The following is a 22,618-nucleotide window of genomic DNA, read 5'->3' on the forward strand; positions in this document are numbered from 1 at the left end:
GTCATTCCAGTGTCAAGTCTATGGACATTTATCAATGTTTGCTTATGTATTCCTTTTTTTAGTTATTTTTTTCTTACTATTTTTTTGCTTATGTGCGACTCATTTATCAACTGCTTTCAGCCTGTTGATACATTTCGTTCACTTAAGCACTTTTTCTTTTTTTGCTTTGTTAGTGGCCTTTTCTGCTCCATGTCTGAGCTGGAGTAAATTTAGTAGGTTTTTTCATGTGATGCGACTTTTTTGCGACTTTCGCACTTGATAAATCTCTGACCACTGCAAGTCAAAAATCACTTTTTTCTTTGGTAGGCAAGATTTTTATTTTTTGCTTAGGACACTGAACATGCAAAAAGTCGCAGAAAAAAGAGCATAGTCGCACGTGCGACTTTTTTGCGACAATTTTAAGCAAAAAAAAAACTGCTAAATGCTTTGATAAATGTCCCCCTATGTCTGCTGTCACTGAAACTAGTCAAGTCTTGCATATAGTCAAGTCAAGTCCAATCTCAAGTCAAGTTAATTACAGGTATATTGGTCCAGCAAGCTGCAAGGTCCTTCTGGGTCCTGGCCCCCTTTCTGGGAATTCTGGCCTTAGCTGTGAAGATAATTCCATCTGTCTTATACTCAGTAAAGCCTCCGTTTGATCATAACTGGTTGTGGACTCTCATTTCACTACTAGCAACTGGGATAGCGGAGAAACCTGGCGTGTGGTGTTCCGGAACCCTAAAACTTATACTGGCGTCACAAACACTAGGGGTTAACAACATCTTGCCCCCGGGGTTAATACCATCTGATCCCACTACTCACACCGCTACACCCGTGGTCCTGCCATACACCCGTGGGTCACCACATAAGATAAAGTCACAGCTTTATGAGTCAAGTCAAGTCAGTCCTTGTCATCTGTCAAGTCAGCGTGGTCTGCATTCAATTGTCCAGTCCTAGTACAGGTCCCAGCAAGCACTTAAGGTCTCTGCGTCACTGATCACCTCCTTGGGCCCTGGCTGAACTGTATAGACTTTACCAACGATCTACCCTCAGTAAAGCTACCCGTTGTCCGTAACTTGGCATTGGAGTCTTTATTGTCCTCGTGCCTAGCCCAGGATCCAGCGGTATACCTTCGGGTGGTTCTAGGCTAAACCACGCCCTAGCGTCACAAACACAAGGGGTTATTGCCATCTGCCCCTAGGGTAACAACATCTGCCCTCATCACACCCCCTTACCACTAAATCTTCTATTGTTTTTGAAACTCTAAAATTAATTTTATTCTCAGATTATATCTGAAGCCACTACTGCTATCCGAAGTTACTTCTGCACGCGCCGTCACCCTGGCACAGTGCTTAAAATGACTTTCCTTTCTACGATGACAGAGAAATTGATGGCGTTATGTCGACAATAGCAAATTGCTGCAGTTTGTAAGAATTATTGTTTTATTTTTTTTTATTTTTTACCTGACAGGCAACAAAATGGCTCATCCTTATTGTGTGTGTGTGTGTGTGTGTATATATATATATATATATATTTTTTTTTACTATCTTTTTTTTACATATTTTATTTATTTATATATATATATATATATATATATATGTATTTTTATTTATTTATTATTATTATTATTCATATATTTTATTTATATATATATTTTTTAATAAGCAGCAAGAAAGTCTTCCCACAGCAAGGAATATACTTGACCTCTTAGTCGTAAGAGAGCAAAATATATCAGTCCTTAGGGCAGGATTTGCAAACCAGGGTGCCCCCGGCTGGTGCAGAACTACAACTCCCAGCATGCCTGGACCGCAAAAGGCTGTCCGGTCATGCTGAGTGTTGTAGTTTTGCAAGAGCTGGATGAGCGATGGTTGGAAAACACTGCCTTTGGGTTTCTCTTTTCCCCAAATGTTACCACAATTCAGTTAAGACGTTTCCTAACTATAAGGGGGAGATTTATCAAAACTTGTGCAGTTGCCCATAGCAACCAGTCAGCACTCTTCTTTCATTTTTCACAGGCCATCTTCAAAATGAAAGAAGCCATCTGATTGGTTGCTATGGGCAACGGGACAAGTTTTTTCCTCTGCACAGGTTTTGATAAATCTCCCCCTAATTCTTTTGGAAAGCTTTGGGCAACACATTTGGGCACCATAACATTGCCCACTTAGGTTGTCACCCAAGGGTAATCTTGCTAGCTTTAGGAGAACTAATATTGGACACTATTGGGGAGATTTATCAAAACCTGTGCAGAGGAAGAGTGGTGTAGTTGCCCATAGCAACCAATCAGATTGCTTCTTTCATTTTCCACAGGCCTCTTTAGAGGCCTGTGGAAAATGAAAGAAGCAATCTGATTGGTTGCTATGGGCAACTGCACCACTCTTCCTCTGCACAGGTTTTGATAAATCTCCCCCTATATAACTTGTCAGTCTGCAATTTAGAAACCTAAGGTATTTGGGTGGCATATACGTTGTCCCTGGTTTTTCTAAAAATGGGTACAGAGGGCGGAATTTATCAACTGGCGTGCATCTGCAATATTGCGTGCGCAGTCTGTTTTTATTTTGCGCATTGACTTTATTTTTATGTTGTTTGCAATGGCTTTGTCATTTGTCTTGTTTTGCGCTTCCAATGGGGGTGGTTAGAAGATACAGTGGTTTTTGCGCTGATTTTACCACATTTTTCTTAAGAAATGTACTTCAGTGACCAAATGGCATAGGAATCCGTAAAAAAAAATAAGATTTTTACCTCAACCCCCTTTTTTTTTACGCACTATTCCAGAGGTTTCTTGTCAATTGCAAAAATGTATAAAGTGACGTGCACAACATAATCCATTTTGAAAAAACCACACGCTTGCGCAAAAATCTGCGCTAATGATTAATTCCCCCAATAATTTTTATCTTGTACACATGTTAAACAGGTGAACTGCAGTTCAATAAATATAACAAAATAAATGACATCCCCCTTCTTAAAACGAACTGCAGCAGGTTCTAATGACTGTGTGAGAACAAAAACTTTGAACCAGGTTCACTTAAAGGGGGTCTCCGAGGAAATGTATGCTGCTTGAATTGTGGGCAAAGGGAAATCCTGACAGGGACAATTCTTACACGAAATGCCGAAGCATTTCAGAGAAAACATAACTGGGATGGAGAATTAGGTAAAGTGCCATCTGGGCAGTATCTAGCGGCTTGTTTGGTGGATTTGTCTTTACAAATGGAGAAGCGAAGCTGAGGAGCCCACCTCCCGGACACTTCACCTAGTGCCACATAGCTGTCTGCAACAAGAGTGACTGTGTGGGTATCAACTGGTGACAGAAAGTTAAACAGATTTGTAAATTACTTCTATTTAAAAATCTTAATCCTTTCACTACTTATCAGCTGCTGCATGCTACAGAGGAATTTGAGTTGTTCTTTTCTGTCTGACCACAGTGCTCTCTGCTGACACCTCTGTCCATGTCAGGAACTGTCCAGGGTAGGAACAAATCCCCATAGCACACCTCTTCTGCTCTGGACAGTTCCTGACATGGGCAGAGGTGTCAGCAGAGAGCACTGTGATCAGACAGAAAGGAACAACTTAACTTCCTGTGGAGCATACAGCAACTGATAAGTATTGGAAGGATTAAAATTTTTAGGTAGAAGAAATTTACAAATCTGTTTAACTTCATGGCACCAGTTGATAAACAATTCACAGGACTATCCCTGGTTATTCCCATCTCAACGATAGTAGCTAAACTTGTAAGGCACATCAAGTGAAATGTTTTTAAAAACACCTTTATTTATCAAACTCCTTTCCTCCTCTTGTTTACTGCTCATTGACTAGGTTACCAGCCACTGCTCCACTTTAGAAGCAATGATCGGGCCAATGACGTCACTCCCTCTCTGCACATGATGGTGGTAATAGTGGTAGGGGTGGTTGTTAGGGGCCAGAAGCAACCCCTACTGCTGGGTCAGTAAAGCTGCGTAGTGTGGCACTGGAGAGACAACAGAGGATTGTCACAACAGCACTTGTCATGTCTTCTTGTGACAATCCACTGGATTGAATCAACTGGTGCTGGTCAGAGTGCTTCTGTGAGTACCGATGTTGCTATAAGTGGTTTCCACCGTGCGCACATTCAGGCCAGCAGTAAGTGACACCACCAGAGCGCTTCTGTCCTGAACCATCAATCAAGAATGAATGTCCACCCTGCAAAATGCAGGAAAGGGGAGCAGATGCAGCGCAGGATGGCCATAAAAACACCCCTCCCGTATAAATAAATCTTCAATCTGACGTGGCAAAATACTCATCGGCCAGTCAAGGCATACTATGAGTTTCAGTCCAAAGTCGGCTGAAGAGCTGCAGGATGAAAATCCCCCAACATTGATGGGACCCCAGCCGGCGCCATCGGTCTACCCTCTGCAACGAAAGCATGATGATTGTTCGCTACTGACCATTGTCTTCCAATGGGAATTAGAAAAAAGCTGCGTCCAAGAATATTAAAACATGTCTCAATAAGAATGCAGAATAGCACATTCACTAGTCTGAAACACTATGCATACAGTAAGCCAGGAATTATACAGGACTCAGACATAAAGACATTAAATATAAGCCAGTCATCACATTGCAGGTCATTCCAATAAATAGCTTCTCGGCAAAAAAGCACAGCACAAAAATTAGCATGCCAGGTTTACGTCATGAGACGCGAAATTCTGCACATTTAGGTTTGCAGTTTTATAAAGCATGATTTTGACAATGGGGTTGATTCAGCAATTCCAGAGGGTTACCTACCTGGGGTCCATTGTGTCCCCCAAGGACTGACTGATGCCTGGTGCTCCCTGCTCGCTCCCACTGGGACAGAGTTGTTGGTGGTCAGTACGCTGCCTGTATGAAAAAAGACTAGGTTGACAGGAGCTAGGAGAGTTTCCCAATGTCTGGCACTCCTCTCCCGCCTGCCAACCTGTTTTGTTTTCTGTTTCATACGACTTGTGCCTTAACCACCAGTAATAAAATATTGCTAGCAGGACAGAGTAGAGTAGCACCTGGTGCATGCCAGACATTGGGAGATCCATCTGATCACATGAACGTTAGAACCCAGGCATGTAATGTCCTATCAACAGCTTTCATTTATCCCATCAAACAATATATAAATAATACTATATCTGTATGGTTAAAGGAGAACTCCAGAATATCCGCCGCGATACTCTTCCTGGTTGCTGGTGGTCGGCGAGTCATACTGCACTCAGCCAATCAACGGCCGCAGTGAAGTCCCGACTCGGCCGGCGATAGGCTGAGCGGCAGCAGGTGCCTGTGTAGTGAAGAATTGTGTGTCTTGAAGCGTTCTCACACTGCCGCTCAGCCTATCGCCGGCCGAGTCGGCAACCAGTGCAGTATGACTCGCCGACCACGGGCAACCAGGAAGAGTATCACGGCGGAGACCAGAGCCGGTTACCGGAGGCCCTGGGAGAGCGAAGGAAGGTATGTACCTGTTTATTTTTTTCTGCCGGCAGTATGGAGGACAATTTTTATATTCTGGAGTTCTCCTTTAAAGAACAAATCCACCTGCTGTGTGGTTGTCACTTAGAGGGTAACTATCACTTCGTAAAGCTGTTGACATGTCAGAAGTTTTTATCTTTGAGGTTCCAGGTGCTGAGACCTCCACTGCAGGAGCGCTCAGTTTAGTGCTGTCCCCCTTCATTTTGGTCGGCTCTGCTGAGCCTTTCTCAGAAAGCCAGGTTTGTAGTGCACCAACTCACTTGCTGTACCAGCTTAAAGGGGTACTCTGCCCCAAGATCCCCCCCCCCCCCATCTTGGCTGCGGCACTCCAGACATCCAGTGCACAGAGTGAACTTTTGCACCGTGCCGGATGACTGGCGATGCAGAGGCTCGTGACATCATGGCCACGCCCGCTCGTGACGTCACGGCCATGCCCCCTCTATGCAAGTCTATGGGAGGGGGCGTGACGGCCATCACGCCCCCTCCTATAGACTTGCATTGAGGGGGCATGGCCGTGACGTTACGAGCCTCCGGCACTGCACCCGACACTCCTAACAAACTTCAGATGCAGCAGGGATATCGCAGGGGTCCCCAGCGGTGGGACCCCCCCGCAATCAGACATCTTGTCCCCTATCCTTTGGATAGGGGATAAAACGTCTAGGGGCGGAGTACCCCTTTAAGGCTATGTGTGGCAGAATTTACATTCCAGAATTTCAGCGGAATTCTGTGTTCAAAGCCTCATGGGCTTCAATGGGATTCCGCAAAATTGTGTGAATAGGACAGTGGAATCCCATCAATGTCTATGGGCAGTAAATTTCAACAGAATTTGCATCGGAAACCCTCCACAGAATTGCGCACGGATATTACGCCGTCTGAACTTAGCCGAACAGAGACAAACAGAGTCTAAGAAGCACCATGCACAGCTGAGCGCTTCTACCCTCTTAATTTGGCAAGTGAGCGGTCTCAGACCAAAACTTGTTACTATGACAAGTCAAAAATAATATGAAATAATAGTTACCCAAATAACGGCGCCCTAGTAGTCAATGGCGCAATTAAAAGATTGTTCAATTCTGTATTATGGTCCTATCGTCAACTCTCCGGACATGTCTGCCTCAGTACATACTTACATTCACCAGAAAATGGAACATTTCTGTACAACCTTGATACTCTGCATTGTGTTTTTTTCTGTTATCCCTCCTGGAATAAATATATGACTAAATTGACAACTGGGCGTTACCATTACCATGCACGAACTGACAATCTTCCAGGCCAGGCAGATTCCTGGTGTCAGCCGGTGGACCGCCGAGTTTCCTGGCCATGTTTAAAGTACACTGATCCCTCAACTTACAATGGCCTCAACATACAATAGTTTCAACATACAATGTTTGTTTCTGGACCATTGTAACTTGAAACCAGACTCAACATACAATGTACAGGCAGTCCAGATCTGTGAGACGTGTCACAACTGGAGGAACTGACCAATCAGAATGGGCACTTTACTGGTAAAACACCTGTATTACTGAAGTGTATGCACTGACTGGTGTCTGGTAGCGCCCCCTACAGTACAGGGAGGAACTACAAGTTCTGTACTACTCCTTACCTGTGCCAGGGTTAGCTGCTCCTTTCGACACAAAGTAAGGGTGGCTCCATTTGGGACACTGTGTGTACTGTATAGGATCCTGAAGAAGCTCCTGTCCTCTACATAAACCATTGTTTCCCAAACAGGGTGCCTCCAGCTGTTGCAAAACCACAACTCCCAGCATGCCCGGACAGCCAACGGCTGTCCGGACATGCTGGGAGTTGTTGTTTTGAAACAGCTGGAGGCTCCCTGCTTGGGAAACACTAACATAGACAGTGATTTACAGCTCCCAGCAGATCTTTCTGACTTTTATATGTAAGGATTTGCTTTATCTATATTAGTTATCTACTTATTTTTCTTTAATCCTCACTTTTTCCTATTTTTGGATGATATTTTGGTGGCTTCAGAACCAATTACCAGGTTTCCATAGAGTAAAGGTCTCAACATACAATGGTTTCAACATACAATGGTCGTCCTGGAACCAATTAATATTGTAACTTGAGGGACCACTGTATAGATGTGGATGAGTTACGGAGAGGGCTGTCGTCGGCCCTACTATTATGTGAGGGACAGGACAGAGGACTATGTGCGCCATTGCCCGAGTCTGCCCATCCTGTCATTGCTAATTTACAAATGTCTGTTGAGCAGTCCTGCTGTAGTGCCGCATGTAGAGATGAACGAATTTACAGTAAATTCGATTCGTCACGAACTTCTCGGCTCGGCAGTTGATGACTTATCCTGCGTAAATTAGTTCAGCCTTCAGGTGCTCCGGTGGGCTGGAAAAGGTGGATACAGTCCTAGGAAAGAGTCTCCTAGGACTGTATCCACCTTTTCCAGCCCACCGGAGCACCGGACAGCTGAACTAATTTATGCAGGATAAGTCATCAACTGCCGAGCCGAGAAGTTCGTGACGAATCGAATTTACTGTAAGTTCGCTCATCTCTAGCCGCATGTATTGTCAGTAGAACTCAATAGTAAAAAACATGGTTATATGTGTTTTGTAAGTCATAAAATGGTCTTTTTACTAAAATAAAAAAAGAGGGAAAAACCAAAATGTGAACACGGCTTTAAAGGGGTACTCCACCCCTAGACATCATATCCCCTATCCAAAGGATAGGGGATATGATGTCTGATTGCGGTGGTCCTGCCACTGGGGACCCCTGCGATCCTGGCTGCGGCACCCCGAACAACGAAGTTCGCTCCGTGCCGCATGCCTGGTGATGCGGGGCGGAGGCTCACCCCCTCCCAAAGACTTGCATTGAGGTTGCATGGCCGTGAAGTCATGAGCCTCCGGCACTGCACTCAATGCTCTAAACCAGTGGTCTTCAACCTGCGGACCTCCAGATGTTGCAAACCTACAACTCCCAGCATGCCCGGACAGCCGTTGGCTGTCCGGGCATGCTGGGAGTTGTAGTTTTGCAACATCTGGAAGTCCACAGGTTGAAGACCACTGCTCTAAACGAATGACATGTGCAGCAAGGAGATGGCGGGACCCCCAGAGGCGGGACCCCCGCGATCAGACTTATTATCCCATATCCTTCGGATAGGGGATAAAATGTCTAGTGGTGGAGTACCCCTTTAAAGGGTTTATCCGGGGGAAAACTTTTTTTTATATATCAACTGGCTCCATAAAGTTAAACAGATTTGTAAATTAAAATTAGGTGCAGCTCACAACAGAAGGACCGAGGCAATCAAAGCTAAAGCCAGACCCCACCGGCAACAATAATGAATATCAATTGAAATCTATAGCTTATGCCTCTAGGACCTCACCAATGGTGCATAGTGATGTGGGCAATAATAGATTAGAGCAGCGTTACTCAAAAATAGTTTTTTAATTCAGATTATAACATATAAATATATAAAACAATAACAAAATATCCCATTACACTGGCACTGTCTAATGAAAATCCCACTGGGCCCTGGTGGGATATCCGATATAGAATATAAAATAAATATAAAAATAAATTAGTGTTCCAATAAGTCCATGAATCTGCAGATGAAAAAATGATAAAATCCGCAAAAAGTGGCAGAATAGATTTGTAACATAAAGTCAAATGTAACAAAAAGTCAGTGATCAAAATAAATGGATGATACAAAGTATCTCTCACCACTGCTTCTGGCTTGATGGATAGATCGCAGCCTTATGTTCCTCATGTGCCCCAATAGATGGAGGGGGGCACTGGTTGGTACGTCTCCCTTAGCAGCCCCGTTGGCAGGGGGGCGCAAATAGATATTGCGTACCGTGGGCTCCGATGGCGGAGGAGCATGTAGCAGGCTTCAGCGCTGGGGACCTCGTTCGCTGGCCGGCTTAGCACAGATGGCACTGGTCTGGCACTCCGGCAGGAGTGGCAGTCGGCTCGGGAGCGACAACGGGTCTGATGGTGGTGGTACGCCGGGAGCGGTGGAAGGTCCGGGGATGGCGTCCCACGTGGAAGCAGGAGGTAAGGTGCGATGTAATTGATGGCGTGGTTACAGCCAGGCAGGGCGGAATGAGGCTAATTTAACTCCTCTGGTGCCAAAAACAGATATGTTTGCAGATGGACACTGATGATGGCTGTGTGAACAGTGCCAGATTGCTAAACGCGTTTCGGGGTGCTGGGAAACATGAACCTCTGACCCCTTCCTCAGTAGAAATGTGTATATGCACATCTGTAGTAAGCCGGCCAGCGAACGAGGTCCCCAGCGCTGAAGCCTGCTGCATGCTCCTCCGCCATCGGAGCCCACGGTACACAATATCTATTTGCGCCCCCCTGCCAACGGGGCTGCTAAGGGAGACGTATCAACCAGTGCCCCCCTTCACCATATTGGGCCACACGAGGAACATAAGGCTGCGATCTATCCATCAAAATCCATCAAGCCAGAAGCAGTGGTGAGAGACACTCTGTATCATTCATTTATTTTGATCACTGACTTTTTGTTACATTTGACTTTATGTTACAAATCTATTCTGCCACTTTTTGCTGATTTTATCATTTTTTCATCTGCAGATTCATGGACTTATTGGAACACTAATTTATTTTTATATTTATTTTATATTCTATATCGGATATCCCACCAGGGCCCAGTGGGATTTTCATTAGACAGTGCCAGTGTAATGGGATATTTTGTTATTGTTTTGTATATATATATTTTATAATCTGAATTAAAAAAACAATTTTTGAGTAACGCTGCTATAATCTATTATTGCCCACATCACTATGCACCATTGGTGAGGTCCTAGAGGCATAAGCTATAGATTTCAATAGATTTGTAAATGACTTCTATTAAAAAAATCTTAATCCTTTCAGTACTAATGAGCTGCTGAAGTTGAGTGGTTCTTTTCTGTCTAAGTGTTCTCTGATGACACCTGTCTCGGGAACTGTCCAGAGTAGAAGCAAATCCCCATAGCAAACCTCTTCTACTCTGTGCAGTTCCCGAGACAAGCAGAGATGTCAGCAGAGAGCACTGTTGCCAGACAGAAAAGAACTCAACTTCAGCAGCTGATAATTATTGGAAGGATAAAGATTTTTTAATAGAAGTAATTTACAAATCTGTTTAACTTTAAAAAGTAAAAAAATTTTTTTCCTGGAATACCCCTTTAAAGCTAAATTTGCTGCAGTGTGACAGATTTGAGATGGGACTTCCTATAGCATGTGATCTTGAGGGGTTTGGGTACCAGGGCTGGTTTTAAGTTCCAGTTTGGACCCTTGTAGTAGGCAGCATTCCTGTGACCCTATCAGTACAATATGGAGAGTGCTGGACTGTGTAGAGGCATGTCCCAGGGACAAGAGGAATAGTAACATTCATTTTTTTATCCATTTCCAGGGCGAATAAAAGTGCAACAGCACAATGCAGAAATCTAAGAAAATTTGCACCAGTATTTTCTTTTGTGGGAAAAGTCTTTATAAATAGACAAAACCAGCCGGGACACGTTTCTCTTTAAAGGGGTACTCCGGTGGAAACCTTTTTTTTTTTTTTTTTTTTTATCAACTGGTACCAGAAAGTTAAACAGATTTGTAAATCACTTCTATTAAAAAATCTTAAAGGGGTATTCCAGGAAAAAACTTTTTTATATATATCAACTGGCTCCAGAAAGTTAAACAGATTTGTAAATTACTTCTATTAAAAAATCTTAATCCTTTCAGTACTTATGAGCTTCTGAAGTCAAGGTTGTTCTTTTCTGTCTAAGTGCTCTCTGATGACACCTGTCTCGGGAACCGCCCAGTTTAGAAGCAAATCCCCATAGCAAACCTCTTCTAAACTGGGCGGTTCCCGAGACACGTGTCATCAGAGAGCACTTAGACAGAAAAGAACAACCTTGACTTCAGAAGCTCATAAGTACTGAAAGGATTAAGATTTTTTAAAATAAGTAATTTACAAATCTGTTTAACTTTCTGGAGCAAAGTTTTTTCCTGGAATACCCATTTAATCCTTCCAATACTTTTTAGGGGCTGTATACTAAAGAGAAATCCAAAAAAGAAATGCATTTTCTGTGATGTCCTAACCACAGTGCTCTCTGCTGACCTCTGCTGTCCATTTTTGGAACTGTCCAGGACAGGAGAAAATCCCCATAGCAAACATATGCTGCTCTGGACAGTTCCTAAAATGGACAGCAGAGGTCAGCAGAGAGCACTGTGGTCATGACATCTTTTTTGGATTTCTCTTTAGTATACAGCCCCTAAAAAGTACTGGAAGGATTAAGATTTTTGAATAGAAGTGATCTACAAATCTGTTTAACTTTCTGGCACCAGTTGATTTAAAAAAAAAAAAAAAAAAGTTTTCCACCGGAGTACCCCTTTAAGGAGCCACATTTTCTTCTTAGTTAGACAGGAATGTATACATGGGTGCTAATGTTTCGCTACTGAGCAGATGGAATTGCTCTTCAATACAAAGGTATCTATGAACAACACTTTCATGCAATATTGAAAAGATGTAAGTAGCGTGAAATTGTAGGGAAAAAACGCTACGTTCTCTCTTTACCAGTCATCTTTATATATTATGATTAATATCAGGGAATATCACATGTCATATGTCACCTCGCTCCCTGAACAATGCAACAACTTATTTCTGCTTTAAATCATTTATATTGTCCATTTTGAAAAGTAGACATTAAAGCGGTAGTCCAGTGGTGAAAAACTTATCCCCTATCCTAAGGATAGGGGATAAGTTTGAGATAGCGGGGGGTCCGACTGCTGGGGCCCCCTGCGATCTCTCTGTACGGCGGCCAGGCTCTCCGGCCAGATAGCGGGTGTCGACCTCCACATGAAGCGGCGGCCGACACGCCCCCTCAATACATCTCTATGGCAGAGCCGGAGATTGCCGAAGGCAGCGCTTCGGCTCTGCAATAGAGTTGTATTGAGGGGGCGTGTCAGCTGCCGCTTCGTGCGGAGGTCGACACGCCCCCTTCCCGCGGGCTGTCGGGGCTCCGTACAGGAGATCGCAGGGGGCCCCAGCGGTCGGACCCCCCGTGATTTGCAACTTATCCCCTATCCTTAGGATAGGGAATAAGTTGTTCACCACTGGACTACTCCTTTAAACAAATGAATAAATATGTTCCATTGGGGAAAACATGTATTTTCATACTATATGTTTGCCTAAACTAGTCATATCATCTGCATGCTAAACGGGTCTAACAGTGGTCTCACAAATTCAGTCTCTGAGCTATTGATGTGGTATCAGTAGACCTACAGAATTTAGGCTCTGTATATGCTGCGTTCGCTGACTGAGGTATACACTCATGACGTATACTTTGGATGGAAGCCAGTTGGCTATGCTCTCCTATACAGTTAAAAATAATGGCATTCTGACACAGGCCCAAAGCACACTCTTTTGGCCTCCATCTGGTGAATAAGACTCTATGGATGTTTAAAGGGGTACTCCACTGCTCAGCATTTGGAACAAACTGTTCCGAACGCTGGAGCCGTGACATCATAGCCCCGCCCCCTAAATGACGTCACACGTCGCCCCCTCAATGCAAGTCTATGGGAGGGGCGTGACAGCCGTCACGCCCCTCCCATAGACTTGCATTGAGGGGGTGGGGCGTGACGTCATAAGGAGGCAGGGCTATGATGTCACAAGCTCCCGGTGCCGGTTCCAGCGTTCGAAACAGTATGTTCCAAACGCTGAGCAGCGAAGGAGCCCTTTAATGAATGCCCCTGGAATTTTACCCAGTGTATAAGTTAAACAGCACACAACAGCAGTGTGCATTTACCTGGTTGATTTTCCTGTCCTTATTTAGTGACTTACTTAGTGACCGTGACTGAATGTTACTGTCATTTAAAACACCTTTGGATATGTTGCGCAGATGTGTCAAAAGTTGAAATCGTAGCAGGTCGCACTCCTGAGAGCTCCTGTAATCACGAGTTACATTGTATAACAACACAAGCCTCACTCTGGCTGTCACTCAAATCCGACCTTTTTTTCTGCATAGGCCAATGCAGAGAAAAGGTCAGATCTGCCGGCCGAGGAGTAAAGCGTGCTGCCGTGCACTTCATTGGCTTATAACTCGAAATCAGGATGTGTCTCAGGAGTGAGACCCGATGCAATCTCAACTGCAGTCTAAGCAACGTATCAAAAGTTGTTTCAATTTCCACTAATACTTTAATGTCCATAATCCATACAATGTTAGAGGGGTTATTCCTGCTTTAAAAATTGCTGTCCTGTCCTCAAGAAAGACCACCAGTATTAAATTGATGGTGATCTGAGTCGCCAGACCCCCCCTCTCCTCAATCAACTAATGGAATAGGCTGCCATACTTGGGCGAGGCACCTCAGCCTATTCAATGTTTACAATTGTTCTGTACTTGCAATCACCAAGCTGTTAGTAGCAACAGTGCAAGGTACTACAGTGTTGTTATGTACAAGGGAATTTTGTAACACTGATCCAAATAGTATGGTGTATACTGGTGTGAGCAGAGGTAAACATTGAAGAGGCTGCATTGCTCACATATGTACCGTGGTTGCCTCAATCCACTGATTGGGGGGAGTGCCAGGAGTTGAACCCATAGAGATAAAATTGATGGCCCATCCTAAAGGTTGGCCGTCAACTTTTAAAATCCATAAATATAAAGGGGTTGTTCAATATTAGAAAAAAGAAGTTGTATTCTTTCAGAAACAGCACGTCCAAGGGTTTTGTAACCTTTTGACCCCTGTCCAAGGGTTACTGCAGTTCAGCTTTATTAAATAGAACCTGTGGCCAAGCCTAAAAAATGAGACTGCATTATCATTAAAGGGGTTCTCCGGTGCTTAGACATCTTATCCCCTATCCAAAGAATAGGGGATAAGATGCCCGATCGCGGGAACCCCCGTGATCTTGCACGCGGTACCCCGTTTGTAATCAGTCCCCGGAGCGTGTTCGCTCCGGGTCTGATTACCAGCGACCACTGGGCCGACGGCGTGTGATGTCACGCCTCCGCCCCCGTGTGACGTCACGCTCCGCCCCTCAATGCAAGCCTACGGGAGGGGGCGTGATAGCTGTCACGCCCCCTCCCGTAGGCTTGCATTGAGGGGCGGAGCGTGATGTCACACGGGGGCGTGGCGTCACACGCCGCCCGCCCTGTGGTCGCCGGTAATCAGTCCCGGAGCGAACACGCTCCGGGGACTGATTACAAACGGGGTGCTGCATGCAAGATCACGGGGGTCCCCAAGTCAGATGGGCGTGAACTTAATTTAAAAAAATGGGTGTGACTATCAGGTGATGGGAGGGATTATACAGTCAGAGGGTGTGAATGTTGTACATTGAGGGGCGTGTCTGCTTATACAACCCAAAAAATAGCAGCAAGAAATATATATAGAAACAATCATTACCCAGTGGACTCTCTGGATAAGCCAGCCTCCACCACCCGACGTTTCGCTCCAAGGCTTCTTCCGGGGCAACGCCCCGGAAGAAGCCTTGGAGCGAAACGTCGGGTGGTGGAGGCTGGTTTACCCATAGAGTCCACTGGGTAATGATTGTTTCTATATATATATTTCTTATTTTTGGGGTGTTATCCTTCTTTCCCCACTCTGTATACCTCATGTTATCTCATGCACTATGCACTTTATTTCTACGGATGTTGATGATTGTTGGGAAAGTAGCATACCCCGATTATAAGCGTTTTACATCGTGGTTACATTGCATTGCCAGTCTCTATTTTTCCAGTTTCCATCAGCTGTACTTCTATCAATTATATTTTACGTGTTTTTAAATGTATGTTTTTTGAGCATTTATGTCTAATAAAATCATGTTATTATTTGATCTCTACGCTTTTGTTGTTTCTTGTTATGTCTCTTTATAAATATGATACATCCGTCATTGAAAAACAGGAGGAGAAAGCAAAAAATAAATCTGAGGAGAAGAATTTTTTTTTACAATTTCCTCTAGTCCGGTGTGAACCACAGAGAACCATTGAAGAGAACAATAACAGGAATTTGTGCCTATTTGTAACCTAACAGGTGGAAGGATTGATGACTTACTTTCCCTCGGATCCATAACTGTTCATACTGTCTTCTATGGACTCATGACTTGCTTGGCGTACAGTCCGACTTGGCATCTCAACAGCAAGTCCAGTCTCAGTACTGCGCTGAATAGCACCTTTAAGCTTTCGTCCATCTTCTGAAAGACACAAGAAACATTTATTGTTATCACTTCACATATTGTATTGAGATAATAGCCGGATTTTCATACAGTTGTGCAAACGTCAAGTGCCTTCGTGTACTGCGTAAAGTTGAACAAGACATCATTGAGATTCTAGTAGCCAATTGATACATCAGAAATCTCATTATATACACAGTATTTAAAGGGTACCTCTCATCAAAAAAAACTTTTGATATATTATAGATTAATGTATGCAGAATAACTTTACAATTGCATGTTATTAAAAAATATGCTTCTTTCTATTTAATTTTCCACTTTGAAGAAATGACCACTAGGGGTCTCCCTACCAGTCCTGGCAGCAAGCATTTCAGACTCATGCTGGAGTCCTAAACACTACGAGCTGCCAGTCTGCTTTGTTCACAAAGGAGAACACTCAGAGCTGCCAGAATGCTTTGTTCACAGCCTGTTTGGCTGTGAACAAAGCAGGCTGGCAGCTCTGAGTGTTTAGGACTCCAGCATGAGTCAGAAATGCTTGCTGACAGGACTGATCGGGAAAAATACAATAGAAAGAAGCATATTTTTCATTAACATGCTATTGGAAAGTTATTCAACATTCATTAATCTAAAATATATCAAAAGTTTATTTGATGAGAGGTACCCTTTAAAGGAGTTATCCAGGATTGGAAAAACAAAGCTGATGACTACAAAATACAGCACCACTCCTGTGCTCAGGTTGTTTGTGGTATTGCAGGGCAGTTCTATTAAAGTAAATGGAGCCATGTTGTAATACCAAACACTTATATGAAAGTAAATACTTGGCACTCAAATGCAAGGTGCAAAAAGGATCTTTTTATTAACAGTCCATACAAAATTATTGACGTTTCGATCCTACCAGGACCTTCCTCAGAATTTAACAGGACTGGTGCGGAGGAGAATTTAGAAGAAACGGCCAGGTGCCGTGCAAATAAGATGATGAGCAGTGAGCTTGCTTCCGTGACTCCGGTCATACTGCTCCTCATCTTATTTGCACGGCACCTGGCCGTTTCTTCTAAATTCTCCTCCGCACCAGTCTTGTTAAATTCTGAGGAAGGTCCTGGTAGGACCGAAACGTCAATACTTTTGTATGGACTTTTAATAAAAAGATCCTTTTTGCACCTTGCATTTGAGTGCCAAGTATTTACTTTCATATAAGTGGATTGGGATTCCTACTTGAGCACCGACAAGAAGGGAGTGCCATATTTCTTGCACATTGTAATACCAAACACAACCTGAGGACAGGGCTGGGGCTTTTTTTGGGAAAAATGTTGCTCTAATTTTCTATTCCTGGAGAACCACTTCAAAGTCATAGAGATGTGATTGATAAATGACCCTCAATGATTTCACCATATGAATTGGCTTATGTCCAAATCTCTACATCACCGGACCTCAAGTGATCGTCTCATGGGGTTTGTGAAACTACACTGCTCAAAAAAATAAAGGGAACACTTAAACAACACAATGTAACTCCAAGTCAATGACACTTCTGTGAAATCCCACTGTCCACTCAGGAATCAACACTGATTGACAATCAATTTCACATGCTGTTGTGCAAATGGAACAGACAAAAGGTGGAAATTATAGGCAATTAACAAGACACCCCCCAATAAAGGAGTGGTTCTGCAGGTGGTGACAACAGACCACTTCTCAGTTCCTATGCTTCCTGGCTGAGGTTTTGGTCACTTTTGAATGCTGGCGGTGCTTTCACTCTAGTGGTAGCATGAGACGGAGACTACAACCCACACAGGTAGTGCAGCTCATCCAGGATGGCACATCAATGCGAGCTGTGGCAAGAAGGTTTGCTGTGTCTGTCAGCGTAGTGTCCAGAGCATGGAGGCGCTACCAGGAGACAGGCCAGTATATACATCAGGAGACATGGAGGAGGCCGTAGGAGGGCAACAATCCAGCAGCAGGACCGAAACATCTGCCTTTGTACAAGGAGGAGCACTGCCAGAGCCCTGCAAAATTACCTCCAGCAGGCCACAAATGTGAAAGAATACCAAGATTGGCAAATTTGCCACTGGCGCCCTGTGCTCTTCACAGATGAAAGCAGGTTCACACTGAGCACATGTGACAGACATGACAGAGTCTGGAGACGCTGTGGAGAATGTTCTGCTGCCTGCAACATCCTCCAGCATGACCGGTTTGGCGGTGGGTAAGTAATGGTGTGGGGCGGGATTTCTTTAGGGGGCCGCACAGCCCTCCATGTGCTTGCCAGAGGTAGCCTGACTGCCATTAGGTACCGAGATGAGATCCTCAGGACCCTTGTGAGACCATTTGCTGGTGCGGTTGGCCCTGGGTTCCTCCTAATGCAAGACAATGCTAGACCTTACGTGGCTGGAGTGTGTCAGCAGTTCCTGCAAGAGGAAGGCATTGATGCTATGGACTGGCCCGCCCGTTCCCCAGACCTGAATCCGATTGAGCACATCTGGGACATCATGTCTCGCTCCATCCACCAATGCCACGTTGCACCACAGACTGTCCAGGAGCATGCACAGGCGTTGTAGGGAGGTCATACAGGCACGTGGAGGCCACACACACTACTGAGCCTCATTGTGACCTGTTTTAAGGACATTACATAAAGTTGGATCAGCCTGGAGTGTGGTTTTCCTCTTTGATTTTGAGTGTGACTCCATATCCAGACCTCCATGGGTTGATAAATTTGATTTCCATTGATAATTTTTGAGTGATTTTGTTGTCAGCGCATTCAACTATGTAAAGACGAAAGTATTTCATACGATTAGTTCATTCATTCAGATCTAGGATGTGTTATCTTAATTTGTTTGAGCAGTGTATATATCAGGATCTCAATCTGAATCTTCAATACTTGTTATTTAATGTACAACACAAATAGAGAAACATAGCCGCACATCAACCATTTGTGTTATGATCTACTTGCTTCTCAGCATAATTTAAAAAAACTAACAGGTTATTAGAATACATTTTGATCAAAAAGTACAAGCCCACTCGCCACGTCAAGGCCACCTAGTCAGAGTGGGTCCCTAACCGAAAACTGACGTAGCGCCGGGCGGCGACCACAGCCTCCGAGACACCATGCCCACAGGGGGAACGACCCAGTGGCCAGGCAGCCCCACTGCTGCCTGACCAAGCCCCTGGCTCTGGGCTGCACCATCCCACAGACAAAGCATCACAGAAACAATGGTCGCCACAGATCACCACACCAGTGTGAACACCTACCATGTGTTCCCTGCCAGAGGGACTCAGTCTGACTAGGTGGCCTTGATGTGGCGAGTGGGCTTGTACTTTTTGATCAAAATGTACAATAACAACTTACCATATTTTTCGCCGTATAAGACGCACTTTTTCTTCCCCCAAACTAAGGGGGAAAAGTTAGTGCGTCTTATACGGCGAATACACACCTATCGCAGCGGTCCCTGCGACCATCAATGGCCGGGACCCGCGGCTAATACAGGACATCACCAATCGTGGTGATGCCCTGTATTAACCCTTCAGACTCGGTGATCAAAGCTGACCGCCGCCTCTGAAGGGAAAGTGACACTAACCCGGCTGCTCAGTCGGGCTGTTCGGGACCGCCGCGGTGAAATCGCGGCGTCCCGAACAGCTTACAGGACACCGGCAGAGACCTTACCTTCCTCCTCGGTGTCTGCTCCGTGCAGGGATCCCCTGCATGGCCGGCGCTCTTCTTTGACGTCATCACGTCGTCGCGCACGCCGTCCCGTCATCCAATAGGAGCGACGTGATGGCGGCGACGGAGAGCGTGGATCCCGGGGAGACAGACGTCCGGAGCGTCGGGAACACCACGGGGACAGCGATGGAGCGACATCCAGGGCAGCGGTGACGGGGACACGTGAGTATTACCTTTTATACCAGTGGTCTTCAACCTGTGGACCTCCAGATGTTGCAAAACTACAACTCCCAGCATGCCCGGACAGCCGTTGGCTGTCCGGGCATGCTGGGAGTTGTAGTTTTGCAACATCTGGAGGTCCGCAGGTTGAAGATCACTGTTGAGTTCAGAATCTTTTTTTTCTAGATTTTGCACCTTTAAAATTGGTGCGTCTTATATGCCGGTGCGTCCTATAGGGCGAAAAATACGGTAATAGTTTTAAAAATTATGCTGACAAATGGTGGATGTGCAGCTGTGTTTCCCTATTTGTGATGAACACTTGTTATTTCATGGTCACAACTATCCCCCCCCCAGCACAGAATGCTTCTGATCCTTCTCATAATGGCCTTTAACACTGGCCAGAATTCTCATCTGAGGGAGTTTCCCTCACAACGCGTCATCGTCCTTTCATTTAAATTTTCTTTGCTAATAAATGGTCTTTTACTGTAAAATACACTGCATGGAAATGAAACTCCTCAAAAGTTGCAAAATTGCCTTTTTGTTTCAAATTTCACTCCACAATTTTCTGTTTTGTTTTGGCGTAGATTTTTTGGTAAAATAAGTGATGTCATTATAAAGTACAATTGGTCCTCATATGGCCCTGTAGGTGAAACATTGAAAGAGTAATGGCTCTTAGAAGGAGTGGAGGGAAAAAAAAAAAAAAAGAAAAAATATAAAAATTTAAATTGGGGTTAAAGTGCTTGTACAACATTTTTTACATTTTTTTTTATAGCCATTACAAAATATATAAATATACATATATACCAGAGGGGGGTACAAAGAGGACAAGGGCCTCCCATCTACTGGTGGTTAAAGTGACCATACTCATTTCCATCCAGGACAGGGTGACCATTCCATTCCAGTAACCCTAGTTGTTTGCCCAGTCACACATAGGTTGTCATTACCCAATAGATGGGATGATAGAACCGACCCAAAATGGTCAACATATTTTTTTCGTTTTTAGTGTCTATTTCTTTTAACAATGCTCCCCTGGGTTCATCCTCAGTCAACCATCACAGCCCTGACCTGGACATATGTAAGCGGAATGTTCATCCCTTCTTCTATTTTCCCCCTTTCACACTTTTCAATCAAGAGCAAACACTGAACGAACGAACACACGCTTTAAAATGCAAGTGCTGATCTTACATGTGGATTTATACCAAACACTAAAGGGAAAAAAAAAAATCAATAAACAGAGGAAGAAGTGTAATAGCTTTGTTAAAGTAAGCCAGCGCAGACCAAAAGCGAATAAACAGCAAAACGCACTAAGGTTGCTGTGTCTGGGGACTGCTGCACCATGCCCCAGTTATGTCATCTCCAGCTATTTATAACCAAGTTGGGGAAAAATCCTTTCACAGTGCCTTAAAATATGCATGAATAAGTGTTTAATAAAACAAAAAAACAATAAAAAAAAAAAAACTCAAAAAGATTAAAAAGAGATACATTGCATTTTCTACGTGTGTATGAGAAGGCGAGTAGAGTAATGGAGTAGAGTAATGTCTCCAGTCATTGTCAGACATTCCATCGGATATAATAGAGATATATAATATCTATACTGTATGATATATATCATGAAATGATGGGAGAATCGAGGGCACTTTGGCAGTCGGGATATCGTATGTGACATCATGTATTGTATGAATTCCCTATGTTTGGTATATAACCCAATGCCAATTTCTACTGAACAGTTTTTGTAGGCGTACATATACGTAGTTACATAGTTGATAAGGTGAAAAAAAAAGGTGAAAAAAAGGTGAATTTTTTTTTTTTTTTATCAAGTCCAAACTATAACCCTTATAAGAGAGATGCCAGTTGCCTCATACTAGTGGAAAAGTTCCTTCTCAACCCTAAATATGGAAGAAAAATCTCTGTATCTCTGTATCAATGTCCCATCTCCAGAAATCTATAACCTATAACTTTAAATGGGTATTACGGCCAAAGACATCTCATCCCCTATCCTTTGGATAGGAGATAAAATGTCTGATCGCGGGGGGCCGGCCGCTGGGACCCCCGCGATCTCCGTGCAGCACCTGCATTCTATGCCGGCTGCTGCTCCAGTTTCGGAAACCTCTGTGTTTCCGGGATTGGAGACTTGACGCCTCCTCGTGACATCACACCACACACCCCTCCATTCATGTCTATGGGAGGGGTCGTCACATCTCCAGTCCTGGAAACACAGAGGTTTCTGAGACTGGAGCAGTAGCCCCGCATAGAATGCAAGTGCTGCACTGAAACTGCGCGGGGGGGGGGGGCTTGGATTAGCATGCGGGCACGTCCTGCGATGCGAATCCCAGCCCTGCTGGCAGCGGAGACATGAAAAGAGAGCGCTCACAGCCAGCGTGTCTGGCTGGACCGCAGATGTTACAGCCAGGCCGGCAAAACATGCAGCCCGCCAAAGGCCCGCAATAATGTTGAGAAGGTTGCTAGTCTAGTAACTAGATTAGGACCTTCCCTGACACCTTGCCGTACAGGACCCTTCACCCTTGGCCACATAAAGAGGGCAGGATCTATGGTGCAAAACAAGATCATTCTCCATAGGTGGTAGGGAATTGTAGTTTCAAACACAGCACGCATGCAAGGATGCTCAGCTGTGCTGCAATGGTTGGGGTGGCTTATGTTTGGGAGGGAGAAAAGTGACCTCACACTTACAAACAAGGGATCCTGGGGCTTGTAGTTGGAAAGAGGGAACTCCATCAAGAAATAGCAATTTTACAAAAAGAAAGAAGCAGCATTATGGTGGATTCACAACTCAGCCATTTAGCCCCAAAACAAGCATAGATCCTTCCTAAGCATGTCCATTACTGTCTGGCAGGTAAGCACTAAAGTCACGTTATGTTGGATAACCCCTTTAATAGTTTTTTTTCCTCATGCCACATGCCTCTTGCGCACTGCAATAGCCTCGAGTTCTTTAGTTTTTATAGTTCAATATTTGTCTCTAGATGAAAGCTCAGAGATATTTAATGGCCGCAATAACTCAGCCATGGAGACAGTATCATTTCATGCTCTGATTTATTCTGTCAACAGGGAAATATAAGGAGTACCACATGGTTATATATAGATTGAATGCACAGGAAGAACAAAGCTGACATCTTTCTTTAAATTCAGGTGAGTAACATCTCCATAAGAAGAATTGTTCTTCTGTCAGT

The 22,618-nt window shown here is 44.3% G+C and overlaps 1 protein-coding gene across 2 annotated transcripts in view; it reads right to left on the reverse strand.

The window, feature by feature from the left end:
- RIMS4 (regulating synaptic membrane exocytosis 4) overlaps nucleotides 1–22,618 on the reverse strand; it is a 272,393-nt gene that overhangs the window by 109,052 nt on the left and 140,723 nt on the right. The window contains exons 2-3 of one of the 2 annotated variants that reach the window (XM_056548508.1): nucleotides 15,451–15,589; nucleotides 4,735–4,827 (exon numbers count right to left, since the gene is read on the reverse strand). In XM_056548508.1, coding sequence (XP_056404483.1) covers nucleotides 4,735–4,827; nucleotides 15,451–15,589 — 232 coding nt within the window. The remainder of the gene's footprint in view (nucleotides 1–4,734; nucleotides 4,828–15,450; nucleotides 15,590–22,618) is intronic. The other variant, XM_056548509.1, reaches the window with a different exon arrangement.

Source organism: Hyla sarda, chromosome 12 (genome assembly GCF_029499605.1).
Source record: "Hyla sarda isolate aHylSar1 chromosome 12, aHylSar1.hap1, whole genome shotgun sequence".
Taxonomy (NCBI): domain Eukaryota; kingdom Metazoa; phylum Chordata; class Amphibia; order Anura; family Hylidae; genus Hyla; species Hyla sarda.